This window comes from Endocarpon pusillum, assembly GCF_000464535.1.
Source record: "Endocarpon pusillum Z07020 unplaced genomic scaffold scaffold344, whole genome shotgun sequence".
NCBI classification, from domain to species: Eukaryota; Fungi; Ascomycota; class Eurotiomycetes; order Verrucariales; family Verrucariaceae; genus Endocarpon; species Endocarpon pusillum.
In genome coordinates this window covers 366,329-382,078 of record NW_006916325.1, presented here as the reverse complement: position 1 = coordinate 382,078, position 15,750 = coordinate 366,329, and the positions used below count along the sequence as shown (strand labels likewise).

The 15,750-nt window shown below is 47.7% G+C and overlaps 2 protein-coding genes across 2 annotated transcripts; both read left to right on the top strand.

Moving 5' to 3' along the window:
* Nucleotides 1–793: 793 nt before the first annotated feature.
* EPUS_00575 (uncharacterized protein) lies at nucleotides 794–2,803 on the top strand (the record flags this gene model as incomplete). Its single annotated transcript, XM_007804604.1, has 1 exon — nucleotides 794–2,803. The coding sequence occupies one exon, from the start codon at nucleotides 794–796 to the stop codon at nucleotides 2,801–2,803; it is 2,010 nt and encodes a 669-aa protein (XP_007802795.1).
* Nucleotides 2,804–11,725: 8,922 nt separating this feature from the next.
* On the top strand, nucleotides 11,726–15,725 carry EPUS_00574 (Pre-mRNA-splicing factor ATP-dependent RNA helicase prp22; the record flags this gene model as incomplete). The annotated part of the gene is made up of 2 exons (XM_007804603.1): nucleotides 11,726–15,205; nucleotides 15,546–15,725. 2 exons carry the CDS (start codon nucleotides 11,726–11,728, stop codon nucleotides 15,723–15,725), a joined length of 3,660 nt encoding a protein of 1,219 aa, XP_007802794.1.
* Between the last annotated feature and the right edge of the window lie 25 nt (nucleotides 15,726–15,750).

The window sequence follows — 15,750 nt, the reverse complement described above, 5'->3', positions numbered from 1 at the left end:
CGCTCGCCGCTGCGTCAATTTCGTTGTGCCATTTAGTTACCTTTATGCTGACTACCTTGAACCACAGTACTACTTAAGTACTTAGTATCTCAATGTTCCACACCTGCTGACCAAAGCACTTGGTGGTGCCTAGATCTTGGCTGATCTGTGTCCTTTGTTTGAAGCTAGGATCTACACAGCCTAGTGAAGATTAACTGCTTGTGGATTAGAGCGGCTTGAGGTGAGTGGTCCGTGCATCTTTCACTTAACATTGTTAAACACATAGCTCCGAGGCGGCCGAGGAGGTGTTAGATATTTCTTAACTAAAAGTCGGGTCAAACCGGTGGGAGGCAGGTGACCTGCGCATTTCTCCCACTTTCCGCCCTGCTTTCCTCTTGGCATTGAGGTGCTCCCCTCACCATTAACTAATCTCATTCACTACATGTTCCATAGCACCCCATGTGGAGCAGAACCATTGCTAGCTTTTGCCCACACCACAAGCTACGAGTGCCTTTTGTCTAATCTCGTGTCCTATAGAGAACCCGTTTCCTTCGATCATTTTCTGAACATTTTCGAACATTCTTCACCACGCTTTTGGAAGTCAACAAGGCCCAAGGCTGCGATATTCCCATCCGCCGTGCACCGCCTCCTTGAGGCTCCACCAAATACACATACACATACCCCCAGAGTCCTGATAATTCACACACACAAATCTCAAAAAGCACTCTGCAATACCCCAAAAAGCTGGAGAGGGCTTCGCCAGCAGCCCAACCGCTTTTGCGCGCATTGCCTCCCATCTTCGGCCCACAATTAAATGGCTGTTGCGGAGGGTACGCACCGCTTCCAAGAATTGCGAATCAATACTGGCAGGCAAAATCCTAGAGAAATTCCGCGCAGCGACGGAGTTTCTAATAACAACGGAATATGGACATCAGATCGTTACGGCTATTTCAACAACGAGCCAGCACCTACTTACCCTGTGAGGCGGGTGGAGGGCGCTGCTGAACATGTCTCGACGCCCCCAATTTCAATACCGACCAGCCAGAACGCCGTAGACGAAGCCCCAATTACACGGGCAAGTTTTGCATCTGGCCCTCAGCAGGCGCACCAATCCTCTCCGCTGGACTTCCAGACAAGAAGACCATCTGTGACTTTCGACTCAACTGTCAGGTTAGACTGTGGGGCAAGCCAGCACATTGAAAAGCCTCTGCAGAGAGCAGGGAAGCCTCGGATTCGGGGCCGATCGCTATTAGAGGTGATGAAGGAAGATCAGGAACGTCAGCAGCGTGCCCTTAGCGGACCGGATCGCAATCAATGTGATGCTGCTCCTCATGAGAGGAGCAGAGAGCGAGACAGGCCACATGTTGGCGAGCTTCGGCACCCCCTTCTCCCTGCTACTGTAGATGAGCTAGCACGAGAGTCACAGACTGACCTGCCAGCTTCCATGACCTCAGAGGCAACCTTATCACCGTCTATAGAGGGAGCTCGCACTCCACCTGACAATCAAACAAATGATTTCCTACTGTCACCCATCACGACATCTCCAATTATTCACGCGCATTCTTTTGAGTACCCCAACCGCTCGCAAACCGCAGCTGCAGATTTCTTCGCTCATTCCGGCAGTCTCCGTAAAAGCCCCCGGGGCTTAATTGGTCGTCAAGAGGGGCGCCGCTCCCTCTCTTCCACCAAATCTCCGAAGTCTGCTGCGTCTTCATACCTGGCTGGCTTTTCTAGAAGTTGCGGCAGCCGTAATGGCAACAGTGGGGATAATCTTGACAACAGTCCGGCCTCTCCAGATGCCGAAGGTCAAACAATAGGTGAGGACTATGTCCTTGGCAAGCAAATTGGTTACGGTGGCTTCTCGGTCATTAAAGAAGCCTTCCGCATGAACCCAGATGGCTCGCAGCGCCAGCTGGCCGTAAAGATTGTCCGCCGCAACATCGAGGGCAAATCCGAAATCGAGAACGAACAAGCACAAGCGGAATTTGACCACGAAGTAGAGCTTTGGCGCTTTCTTAAACACCCACGCATTCTACCGTTAGAAGCCGTCTACAAAACCGACGATGCCACATTCTGCTTCATTCCCCTTAACAAAGGCGGCACGCTCTTCGATCTCGTTAAAGCTAATCGCTCCGGTCTTCCAGCCCACCTAGCAAAACGATATACCTATCAACTCTCGACTGCGATCCGCTATCTCCATGAAGACGCACGGGTCGCTCACCGCGATATCAAGCTGGAAAATTGCCTCCTTGACACCTCTGTCGATCCTCCCAACGTCCGCCTCTGCGACTTCGGCATGGCAGAATGGATCACCAACGACTCCCCCTCGAGCTTCGACGACCCACCCTCCCCGAACATCAACTACGCCGACCGACTACCACAGCGTAACATAGGGCCCAGCGATACAAGCACATCGGCCTTCGCTGGGGGATCTCTCGAATATGCCGCCCCTGAGATCGTGAATCTCGCGAACTCCTACCACTACCTCCGCCAGCAGCGCGAAGCCCAACGTGGCGTCGTCAGCACTGCAAGCGATATCTGGGCGTTGGGCGTCTGTATCTATTCATTGGTTGTGGGAAGTCGGCCATTTCAGGGCGCGATCGAGTCGCGGGTGTCAACGGCGATTCTTAAGGGAGATTGGGATCAACAGCGCTTGAGTGAGAAAGGAGGGGAGGAGGCGCTGGAGTTAGTGATGGGCTGCTTGGAGATGGATGTGCAGGAGCGGTGGCATGTTAATGAGGTTTTGGGGAGTGGATGGTTGAGGGAGGAAGTGGAGAGGAATGGTGATCAGGAGGGTGGGTATGGTGGAGGATGGGGGTTGTGATGGTAATGGTCATGATCGAGATCGAGGTCGAGATAAGAACGGTGATGGTAAACTACGACAAGAAATTGCGAAGACGAAGAACCTTGATGGAATGTCTTTTGAGGGACGTTGGGCAGCAGCCGGCTGGTTTTTTGCTACTGCTTTTGCGATGACACCAAAAAAAAGGATGGCGAAGGCAGGCGTCTCTATTTCACTGACTCTGGATATAGCTGCAGTTTTCTGGCTGATGCAAGATACCCCACTAATTCTGTCTGTTGCCTCTGTTGGTCAGTGTACTGTACTCTACTCTACTGGGTCGGAACTGAGCGTTGAGTTCAGCTTGGCTTTGGCTGGTGAGGATCTCTCACTATAGTGGTACCAGTACCGTTCACTCTCAGAATGATCCACGACAACACTCTATATTATTTTTTGTTTGTTTTTGCCTTGAAGAGGTGGCTTCTACAGCACTGGGTTGCTCTACCAAGTTGTTCTGCCCCGCCATCTGCTTGGGGTGGGCGTGGCATGTCCTGTTGGTCTTTTGATGTTGCGTTTGCCCTGCCAGGTCTACGAAAATCGATCGAGGTTGAGGACTCATATCCTCTTCTTTATTGACTCCATCAACCACATAAACCTACTTATTCTCCACCTTCCTGTCATGTTTCGCCACTGTTACGCTCGATGGTCTGTATGGCGGGACAGTGGGCTGTATCCGTGGTCTTGAAACTACTACCTTGCTCAACAAAAACGACCCATACAGTAGCCAGCGACAATGAGGATCCTAAGAACCGGTTACCTGATGACGTTTATGACAGAATTGACTTGAGTTCAGGTTGATTAGATAATCAAGAACAAAGTAATGTAACTCCTTATAGATAATAGATAACCTAGAATATTAACGACGGAAACGGGATAGTGTTTCTGTTGTACCATTTTCCATGAAAGTCATGTTTTAAGCTGTTTTGACGCATTAACGATCCCAGCTGCCTTCCAGCTGCATAGTGAAAACGCGATTCACTACAATCACTAAACAACCAGCCACCACTATACTTGGTGTACTATTATATACATCACTAAGATATGAATCCCCATATTTTGAACGGACAAATACATTTCGTCTTATTACTGTTAGAGGATGTAGCAAATAGCGTACGGAGATTCCAAGTGAATTGATTGAGTTACTCCTATCAAGAGGAGCATTTGCTCACACTAATAGCTATAGAAGCGCATTACTGCAACAGCTCAGAAACAGCATTTGGCGTTCAATTCGTATAGCAATGCTCACTGCCATAAATAACAGGGCGTAAAAGTTACAAGAGCGTTTCGTGCGTTTCGCATGCGGGGACCCCTGTATCATCCTGCTAATACGTAACAGATACGTATCGTATGCGCAGGGATTCTGACAATTACTACTTCCAGAATTCATCAACTTACAACTTAGATTTAAGCGATCAAGATATACTAAGTGACACTTGTACAACAGGATATTAAAGTTGCTAAGTGTGATGCCACCGCGAAACATCTTGACATAAAAGAGTTAATGTAAATACTGTTTAAAAGCCTGGGAGTCATTTCGGAATTGAACTGCGAGAACTGTAGGACATACAAAGAGTATTGGTATGTGTTGACCTTCTGAGAGGGCTAATTGGCCGCGTTTAATATGCGTAATCCCTGCGTTTCTGCTGCTTCTAATTGGTCAATTTCCGACGCAATTTCGCTTCTAATTTCGCTGTACGGTACAGCCAATTGTACATAGATCTACGCTCTCTACCCCCGTAGCTATCAATCAACTTGCTTTTCTACGCACTCTGCATAGCAGGTTGACAGTATGTCATTCTGAGAAATGACTACCTTCTCGTGAGAAGCTTCAGATAAAGATCCTGACTCTCTGGAGGTGAATGCCATCGCAAAATTGTACATAAAAACAAACATAATATATGAGATTGTTATGTAGACTTTAACATTTTATACGTCTGGTTGCTGAAATTAGTTTGTCGGCGAACAACATGAAGCAAACGAGTCTTGTCGTTTATTGATTGGACTCATTAACAGACATTTGGTGAAATTTGCCATTGGTTGTGTCTTTAGTTGACTTACCCACATCATTTGGCTGAATCAATGGACATCTTTGCTGAATCTCCACTAACTATGCAACCCAATTTGAGGATGAACATTTGTCGCATTTATGCATTTATAACTTTTGTAAAATACAAATCTGGTCAAATCTGCCCGTTTAGCTCACATCGCACTTGTAGCTCTGATATTGAGCAGCCATGCGGAGGTAGTAACCACGCTTGAACCTCTGCAGTGCATACATTGACACTCCAAATAGGTCGGTTGTTTGAAACAGCCTGTGGACAAAGTTCCTTTTTTGTTGGGCGATTTCAGCTCTTTTAAAGTTGGATCTGCTGTAGATATATTTATTTGACATGTAAGAATGGAACTCCATTTTAGAGTTTATCTGTACTTCGGAGAGGGTTAGTGCAGACTCTGATAACATCTGTGGTACAGCTCCTAACTAGATAGGACGAAACCGCTGCCTAAAGAGTAGTTCTCGCAGTATCGATTGTCAACCTAGAGGGCATGTACTTTAGAGGTTATCTTTGCTTTGTCTAGTAATCTTACCCTCCTCATCCACATGTACTACTATTACTGCTTCTGCTCCTATCATTTTCCCACTTCCTCTGTTTTCGATTCTCACCGAATTTGTCTCATATACGCTCAACTCCTAGACCAATCGATGGCTAAACTCAAGTTGATCCGCTCTGGAGAAGTCTGACGCAGATTTAAACTTATGCAAATTTTAGAGGAGAATATGAGGAAATCATTTGAAAAATGACTGACTTGTACATACAAATCATGCGGTATACGACACCTTATTGGTTGTACAGACCTTGTTAAGCACCAGGCTGTATGATCAATCCTTCTTCACGATATGTCATTGTTCTTTGCGGATAAGTGGTCAGATGGCCTCTGCATTCCCGGCTGTCCCTACACCGTCAAAGACAAATTTCGACAAAAGAGCTTATCATCCACTTTAGCGTTGGCCAACGATTCGATTGTGCTTTAGCGACGTTCGCTAACTGACATGGGTTTTGCTTGTCTAGAGCAGATAAAATCCGAACTCGACAAGTATTTGTCATGTTCGGAGCCAATCCGAAATCAGATGGCGCCACTCGTACATGAACAACTCGATCGCTCGGTCCTGCATCCTATTCTCAAAGACCGACATGGAATCCATGCTCTGGATACCGCGATATGAGAAACAGGTCTTGAGCCCTCGACAGATACGAAAACGGCGGAAGCGACTTCAAAGAGCAAAGATGACCGGGCGGGGCTTTGAATACCATAACAATCCATTGAATGGGGATACTATCACTGACGATGGAGCACGATACACGATGAACATTGCCGGCCCATTAGCGGGCTGTTGTGCCACATTGGATCTCATTATGGATGCGCTGAAGTGGAACGAGGTTTACCAAAACGCTGGTATACACAGAATAATTGAGTATTCGCCTGGCCCTTGAACTCATTAGCAGATGCTAGCTTCCATGACGGGTGTCGCGACGGCAAGCTCCCCATCTATTCTTCATCGTCCACACACTTCATAATAAGTCGAGCGCCACCTGTGAAAGTTGGAGGTAGCAGTCCTACCAATGGAGCCTTTATGAAACATGCCTCCAATCGGTGAGTGTAGCGAGCGGGCGGATTAGATCTGTGCTGTGGACAAATCTGCTCTTTGTCCTAATAGTTCATCATGCCCTGACCACTGTGTGGCCGTTCTGAGGCTATTGTCTCTCCTGTTTACTTGGAAACACCAAGATACGTGACGTTTCCCTCGATTTCATTCTCAATCACAGCAGCAATTCATGGAGCTTGGCTCTTCCTCTGTCGTCCTATTTTCTTTAGCTGTTATCCTTCTCCGTTGGCCTCGTATGACGGAGAATCGGGAAAGGAGTGGTGAGTCGTGGGATAACCCTTCCTTGTTTGCTGGACCACCAACTTGTTGGTGCTGATCTGTTGGAAGACCCTTAGGCTGTTATTCACGGTGACCTTGTACATGCAAGTAACGATAACCACCTCTTGTACCGTACGTTAGCAACTATCCATTCATGTTGCTAATATAATGGTATACAGCACAAACCTGCGGGTTGTCTTCAGGATAGAACGGTGCGCACCCATCCGCTGCATCAGTCTGACAGCACCTTCAGTGAGATTTGTCCCTGAATATTCTATACCCAGGACTCTTGCAAAGCGTCGGATGAGAAGTTCGAAATTGATGGCAGCTACACAAGCTGAATTGTCTTCAGTGTGCCTGATTCCGACGACAATGGCCCAGGCGATGTGTCTAAGGAATCTGACTGAGTCGCTAACATTTATGTCCATGGAGCCTAGCGTGAGTGCTATTCGCTGGAGGAAGGTCAGGAACGGTTGGAAGGTTGGAAGGGTGTATGGTGGAGTTGAGAACATGAAAAGTGAATCACAGAGAAGGTTGGCGAAGTTGCGAGCGGATTAAGCTTAATCAAAGCAGTATGTAGGCTAAGGTGAGGGATCCCCTGGCTGGTTCAAGTAAGTGATTATGAGGTGAAGAATTGCTTGATGCTCACCAAAGGCAGCCGGTGTGCTCTCCTTCAACACAGCGGGTATACGAGTGCCATTTTTTCATGGCGATGTCAATTCCCTCTGCTAGGGCCAGCGCCACAGCGGCCTTAATCTACACTTCTTTTTCCTATGTGCTCAATCTTGACTTTGATTGTGATAACTTTATTTACGAAGATCCACAGTGGGTGGACGCCGGGATAAGTGTGCATGATGTACAAGGTAGATGATCCTGTTCTCAGAGCGATATCTCCGCCTACAGCTTCCAAACGCAAGGTCCAAACGCAACCTTGAAGGTTCGCCACAAATATGCGACGATACGAAAATGACAGGATGGCTGCTAAAAGCCCGATTTTCCGCAACTAGAATGCTCAATGGCAACTGGAGTTCACTATCGAAGTATCCAGAACACTGGGTCACCTACTTCTACAACGTAGAGCCCTCGATCAAAACGCAGCTCGATCCCGCGGGCATAAATTCAATGAAGAGACATCCTTCCAGCCGTTTCTGCAGCTCATATTCGCACACCTCCCGTAGTCAATTTTAATCAGGCTGGACACTTTGCTAAGCTTCTTAGCTGACCCGCTGTTCATATTCGCACACCTCCCTTAGTCAATTTCAATCAGGCTGGACACTTCCAAAGCATATCCAATTCCTCTTCTGAAAGCGTTGTTGTACAGAAAGCTCATCCGCAGTCAGCCAGCACTGGGCAACGGCACCAGTTTCCGGCGGCACAGCTGACAATGTTGGAGGGGGAATTGTTGTTCGTAAGGCAGTGCGTTGAAGCCAAGTACTGTTCCCCTAAATTCAACTGGCAAAGCACGTCTGCCAATACATCCACGCATTGTGTCAGGCAGTGTTCAGTGGTGATGAATCTGCATTCAAGAGTTTGAGGCATGAATGGTTGATAGAGCTTCGTGATGTAACAAACCATGTACATCCATCCGGCATCGACCGGGGAACAATCGAGTTGCACGATAAGCATGTTCAACGTTTTGGACATCTGGACTCGTGATGTTGTCTGAAACCCAGCAATGTTGCAAAGAGCCTAGAGTACTCAACGGGATCTGCAATTTCTGAAGGAGTGGTCTCGTGCAGAAGTGCATTCATCGAGGTTCTGGTTAGCTCCGAGAGCGTCATCTTGCGCTGAATGATTCCCAATATAGATGGTTGGATAAGCACTTTCTTAAAGTGAAAGGAAGAATTGGTCTCGGACTCAATGATGGAATAGAATTGGTATGTAGATGAGAGGAACGCAGGGAGACATATGTGAATACTACACCGTAGGGATAGCAGAAGTTCAGGCGAGATGTCGAGTTGAAAGACGGATGAAGAAGTATTACAAAATGAAAATGCAGCGAGTTGATATAGAAAGGTAGGACTGACTGAGAATTGAATCCAGGGGGAAATGTTGTATTAATTAGACTGGAAGGCAAATCTTCTGTGTGAAACTAACCACTCTTGGGATTTAGACCAAGCTTAAATTCTATTGTTTCATCTTTGGTGAAGACGTTATTCTATATTAGCTAGGAGTGACGCTAATCTTGTTTGTTAACTTTTAGGCTTTGTAGATGGGTTGCTGTATCTTTGTTGCCTCCGGTGTTGTTGATAACGAGTGTTTTGCTGCTGCCAAGATTGATGCTGAGATGTTCGAACCAGTGTAAATGGATCAAAAAGGTGGTTTGGGCTGGCATTGGAAATAGTCTGATCAGGTTTCATAACAAGCTGAGCCTCTGAATCACGTGATGATTGAAACAGATTATCGTATTTATCTGAGGCACTACTCAGACCCATTAGGTCGTTCATAATTTGCCTGATTGTTATTGTGATCGCAGTTAACCGCTAGATCACATGAGACCATTAGGTTATTGTCGTGTGTGCAGACTTTAACTCACACAGAGGAACACATCCGTTGCGGTGTTGGCATCTTGGGAGTGTGACTTCTGCCAGAGGGAGTGACTGTTGTTGATAGACCTCGAGACGACCCTCTGGATACTTTCTCTCCTCCTTTCCTTTCTCCATGCTTGTTCACTTTAGATTAGATAGCAGTAGCGATTCATCTTACTCGCTCGTATCAGTTGTAGACTATTATAATAGAGAATCAAATTGAAGTATGACAACTTGACAAGTCGATAACTGTGATGCAAATAAATTGCGGGGAGCATAACTTAGTACGTTTATATACTTTTTAACCCTTGATTTGGTCAAGCATGGTCGGATAGTGTAGTCGGTTATCACATCCCCTTAACACGGGGAAGGTCCTGGGATCAAGCCCCAGTCTGATCATTATTTTTTTTTCCTTATAAAATAAGGTTTCACTGATGTGATGAGCGTGCGGAGAGGGATTGGATGAGGTGCCGTTGAATTGGTATGTTGAGTGAGAACGAGGAAGAGGGAGAAGGAATGAATTTTTGGAAGGGCAGCTGGCCGTACACTCTTTTGGATTTCCTTTGTCTTTCCTTAATCTTCTTAGGAAGCTTACTGAGTTGGGAAGAAGAGATCTTGGCATTTTCACCTTTATTTTTTAACTGTGTAAACTTATTATGTATTTTCTTATAATCAAAAATTAACTTGTCCGTTTGTATTGAGGAAGAGAGGTGTGGTATCGCCAGCGAGATGTCGGCAGCAAGAAGCTAGAGCGGCGGGGGCGCCAGTTGCTTCGTAGAGTCGTATGTATGACCCCTCGGCGTTTTCTTCCACACTTGTTATTAGTCAAAACCTCATGCAGGATTTTCCTCCTTACTATATCTCCATGCCCCCATAACCACCACAACTTACTGGAAGGACCTGAAGCGCAGATAGCGACGTCCTTCCTTTCTCTAAGACATTAAGAGCGGCGGGCTCCGGAAAATAAAAAGCGGCAGGGCGCAGACCGGCGACGCCGAGCTGGAACCGGTTCGACACCCTTTACATCGAGCCGTAAAGTAAGGGGTAATAAGTGATTACACAGTCATCCTCCTACTTTATCGGCTAGAAACTTCTACCAAAAAATCAAATTTTTAAGAAGTATATATTAGTAAGTAACATTAAAGTACCAACATTTCCCGAGGGAAATCAATTGCTAAGAAAATGTATACTATTAAGCGGTACAAAGATATCAATCTTTCTCAAAGAAAACCAGTTCTCTAAGGAGTGTATGTTACTGAACAGCATAAAGAGAATAAAATCATTTGGCCTCAGATTACAGTATCAACTTTTGCAAATATGTCTTTAGTCTTGCCCTGGCCCACTTTTCATAAGTCAGCCATAAACAGGAGGATCTTGAAGGAAATGGCTAAGCTCCAGGCAACAGGCTTGGCTGAAACACTGATAGAATAAATTGAGGAGTTACAGCCGAGTCTGAGAGTTCAAAAGCGGCCCCAGTTGGACCAGAACCGGGTCTTGCCAACTCCTGATCAGGCTCTGCTCAGAGCTGCTCAGACGCGGTCGGTCGGTCTCGGCTCAGTCTCGGCTCAGGTTAAAGCAGCGACTGCTCAGGATGGAGGCCGTAACTGGAATTGAGGAAAAAAGTTCTTATGTCCGACTATATGGGTATTTGCGGCCATCATTGACGACCAGGAGTGTGGATGGGCTGCTGCAAGCCTTTCGCATACGGAATGGGAACACGTTTTTCAGTGCTTCTGGTCTCAATATCACCTTCAGATGATGTCTGCGGTTGTCACGGTCTTATGGCTGAATGGGATCTGGAAGACGCCGGCATGCCGTTAGCAGACACGGCCCTTGATTCTGAGGAATGCCCACCACCATGCTCGCGTTAGCGGTCTCCACCAACGCTCGATATCTGGGCCTGCGCTGGCTGATTCGGCCATGAGCTACTAAGAACGGTTGGCATGGCGTAACACGGTGGTGCTTTTGGACGCTAAAGACTACATGAGAGAGATGGTCTGTTCCGTTAAGAGAACAAGGTCCAACAGCCTCAACGGGAATAGCAATCCTGTGCATACAATGGTGTTTCGCTTGACTGTGTCGTAGACTTCTGCAGGAACAGAGCACAGGTCTAATCAGAAGGATAGAACTTTCTGACCGATGTAGGTGTGACTGTAGTCATTTGTAAGCGGGATGAGAGCTTCACACCACAGTAAAGTCTCCAGTACTGTGCGACTAGCTTCGGAAGTCATCGCTAGAATGTGTCAAACTAAACAAGTCAAAAGGAGAATCCTATGAGCTCGGGTGCCCATCGCCAAGATATGAGAGAGCACGAGTCACGAAGATGGTCCGGAGCAACCTTCATGACTTAGGTAACATCCCGAAAAATCAAGTGAATGTGAAGTTACTTACCGTCAGTAGGCATTGACTCGGGCTTGAGAACATCCTAGACCTCTAGATTTCGCGCTAATCTCGAGAATGGACGACCTTACCTCCCTCGAAGTTCTATCCCTCGTCTCAAAAGTCACCTCTGAACTGCAAAATCATCTGGGAATCAACGACAAAACCCTCGCAGAATTTGTGATAGATCAACATTCAAAATGCGCTTCGCTCTCCGATTTCAAGAGCACCCTCGAGGGTATGGGCGCCGAGTTTCCGCAAAGTCTGATCGAGAGCGTCGACCGTTTAATCCTGACTATGCATCCAAAATACAAAGAGTCGCAGAAACAGAACGGGCTTGCTAAAAATGGGTCGAGCGGAGAAGATGTGGATGAAACGGATCGCAAGGCCAGAATCTTCAAGGGGCTTGCTGTGCCGGACCGCCAGCAAAGCTGGGAGGATGCTGATTGGCCCAAGGCAACGACCTCGAAGCCGGTAGTTGACACACAACCATTGGATGACACATTTGCGCTGCTTGAAGGGCTCGCAAAAAAGGCGAAGCCAACCCATAATGGCTCTAACGGCCGCAAGAGAAGCCGAAGTCCGGATTTTCATGAATATGATCCGGACAGAAAGCCCAGGCCGCGTTATTGGTCGGGATCGCCTTCTTCTGACAATGAGAAGCGATCACGGCATTCAAAGGTGGATGAATTTGGCCGCTCAATCAACGGCTCTTATCGAACAGATGGTCATCGCCGTAGCAGGCGGCGGGACCATGATGAATATGACAGCGGCTTAAGACGGCCACCCACACCAGAAGTGGACGACCAGCCGATCCTCTACAAAGTCTACGATGGTGTCGTTACTGGACTCAAAGACTTTGGGGCATTTGTCAACCTACGTGGGGTCAAGGGCAAGGTGGATGGCCTGGTTCATGTATCCGCAATGCAGGACGGTGCTCGTGTCAATCATCCAGGCGACCTCTTATCTCGAGGGCAGCCTGTCAAAGTCAAGGTCTCCAAGATCGAAGGAAGTAGGATAGGATTGAGTATGAAGGAAGTCGACCAAGTCACAGGACGGGATCTCATGCCACAAAGAAGGATTGCGTCCGGAGCCAATATGGAACGATTAGATGGGAGGCCAGATGAGGACCCCTATGGAAGCCTTAGTAGCAGTGTGCCCGTCATTGAAGGAGACATGAATGGCAGAAAGATGAAAAATAAAAAAAGGATGACTTCGCCGGAAAGATGGGAGATCAAACAGCTGATAGCATCTGGAGCCATTTCTGCTCAGGAGTACCCAGACATCGACGAAGACTACAACGCGACACTGAATGGGGAAGGTGACTTCGAGGAAGAAGAGGACATTGACATCGAAGTTCGAGACGAAGAGCCACCTTTCTTGGCTGGTCAAACGAAACAATCACTAGAACTGTCGCCCATCCGAATCGTGAAAGCCCCTGATGGGTCACTGAATCGAGCCGCGATGTCTGGTACCAATCTAGCCAAAGAACGTCGTGACCTGAAGCAGCAGGAGGCAGCGGACCAAGCAGCAGAGCAAGCAGGCCAGGTGGATCTGAATGCGCAATGGAACGATCCCATGATTGCTCCAGAGCAGCGGAAGCTCGCTTCTGAATTGCGGAGTGCAAAGCCGTCGCAACCTACCGAGTCTGTGCCTGAATGGAAACGCATCACCCAAAGCAAGGATCAGTCTTTTGGCAAACGAAGTAATATGACGATTAAGCAGCAGAGGGAAAGTTTGCCTGTATTCAGATTCCGAAAGCAGCTTCTTGAAGCAATTGACCAAAATCAGCTCCTCATTGTAGTTGGTGATACAGGATCCGGCAAGACCACCCAGCTGACCCAATACCTGGCTGAAGCCGGTTATGCCAATGATGGTCTCATCGGCTGTACACAGCCACGTCGTGTTGCTGCTATGTCAGTCGCCAAACGGGTCTCGGAAGAGGTTGGCTGTCAATTAGGCAAAGAAGTTGGGTACACTATCCGATTTGAGGACTGTACATCGCCGGAAACAAGAATCAAGTACATGACTGACGGTATGCTTCAAAGAGAGATACTGCTGGACCCGGACTTGAAGCGGTATACCGTCATTATGTTGGATGAAGCCCATGAACGTACTATTGCCACAGACGTCCTGTTTGGTCTTCTCAAGAAGACTTTGAAGCGACGACCAGATCTGAAATTGATTGTCACATCAGCAACGCTTGACGCTGACAAATTTTCAGAGTACTTTTACAAATGTCCCATCTTTTCGATTCCAGGTCGCACATTTCCAGTTGAGATAATGTACTCGAGAGAACCAGAATCAGACTACCTCGATGCTGCGCTTGTTACTGTTATGCAGATACACCTGACAGAGCCACCTGGAGATATTTTACTTTTCTTGACAGGTAGGGACGAAATTGACACGAGCTGCGAAATCCTGTATGAAAGGATGAAAGCGCTCGGCCCAAGCGTGCCGGAGTTGATCATCCTCCCTGTCTACTCCGCCTTACCGAGCGAGATGCAAAGTCGAATATTCGACCCTGCTCCACCAGGAAGCAGAAAGGTCGTCATTGCTACCAACATCGCAGAGACGTCCATCACTATCGATCAGATCTACTATGTCATTGATCCTGGTTTCGTCAAGCAGAATGCCTATGATCCAAAGCTGGGCATGGACTCGCTAGTTGTGACACCTATCTCTCAAGCACAAGCGAAGCAGCGTTCAGGTCGAGCTGGAAGAACAGGACCTGGGAAATGTTTCCGTCTGTATACAGAAGCCGCCTATCAATCTGAAATGCTACCCACCTCTATTCCTGAAATTCAAAGACAGAATCTCTCGCACACCATCCTCATGCTCAAGGCTATGGGCATAAACGACCTGCTACACTTCGATTTTATGGACCCACCACCCACCAATACCATGCTTACAGCCCTGGAAGAGCTCTACGCATTGTCTGCGCTCGATGACGAAGGACTACTAACAAGGCTCGGGCGTAAAATGGCCGATTTCCCTATGGAGCCCGCACTTGCGAAAGTGCTGATAGCCAGCGTGGAAATGGGCTGCTCAGAAGAAATCCTGTCCATAGTGGCGATGTTAAATGTGCAAACCGTCTTCTACAGACCCAAAGACAAGCAACAGCAAGCCGATCAGAAGAAAAGCAAGTTCCACGACCCGCATGGCGACCATCTTACCCTACTGAACGTCTATAACGGATGGAAGCAATCCCGATTCTCGAATCCATGGTGTCATGAGAATTTCATCCAAGCACGGCAGATGCGCCGCGCTCAAGATGTCCGGTCGCAGCTTGTCGGCATCATGGAGCGATATCGCCATCAGATCATCTCATGTGGTCGCAACACCATGAAGGTACGACAAGCAGTCTGTTCCGGATACTTCAAGAACAGTGCTCGAAAGGATCCACAGGAAGGGTACAAAACCTTGATCGAAGGCACGCCAGTCTACATGCATCCATCGAGTGCCTTGTTTGGGAAACCTGCTGAGCATGTGATTTTCCATTCGCTGGTGCTTACAACCAAGGAATACATGCAGTGCACGACGGCCATCGAACCAAAGGTAGGCGAAAGATCCATTTTCATGGCACAGAACCTGCGTTGTGTCCTATATATACTATTGTTTGTCCACTCCTTTCGCAATCGACCACAGGACATGGAGAACAGGGCTTCCCGTTCGCTCAGCCGTACTCAAGCCATGTGCCGGCCGGTTCGGAGTTGGGTGGGTGACCACCAGCGAATACCGGCTGTTGATTGTTTTTGCTTTTCCTTGGTTGGCTCTTCCCGCATCAAAACTCACACCCCTTCCCCCACCCATCATGTTCTTCTCATGCAACAATCAGTTTTTGCTCTACAAATCCACAACCACTCTTGACAATTCACTAATCTTTTCTCTGAAACAGTGGCTCGTCGAAGCAGCACCCAATTTCTTCAAGGTCGCCCCGACAGACCGCCTCTCGAAACGGAAGAAAGCCGAGCGCATCCAGCCGCTGCATAATAAATTCGCGGCCAGCGAGGATGACTGGCGACTCAGTGCCCAGAAGAGGCAAGGTAGAGGTGGTGGTGGGGGCACTTGGGGTTGATGTTATATACATACTATTTACCCGT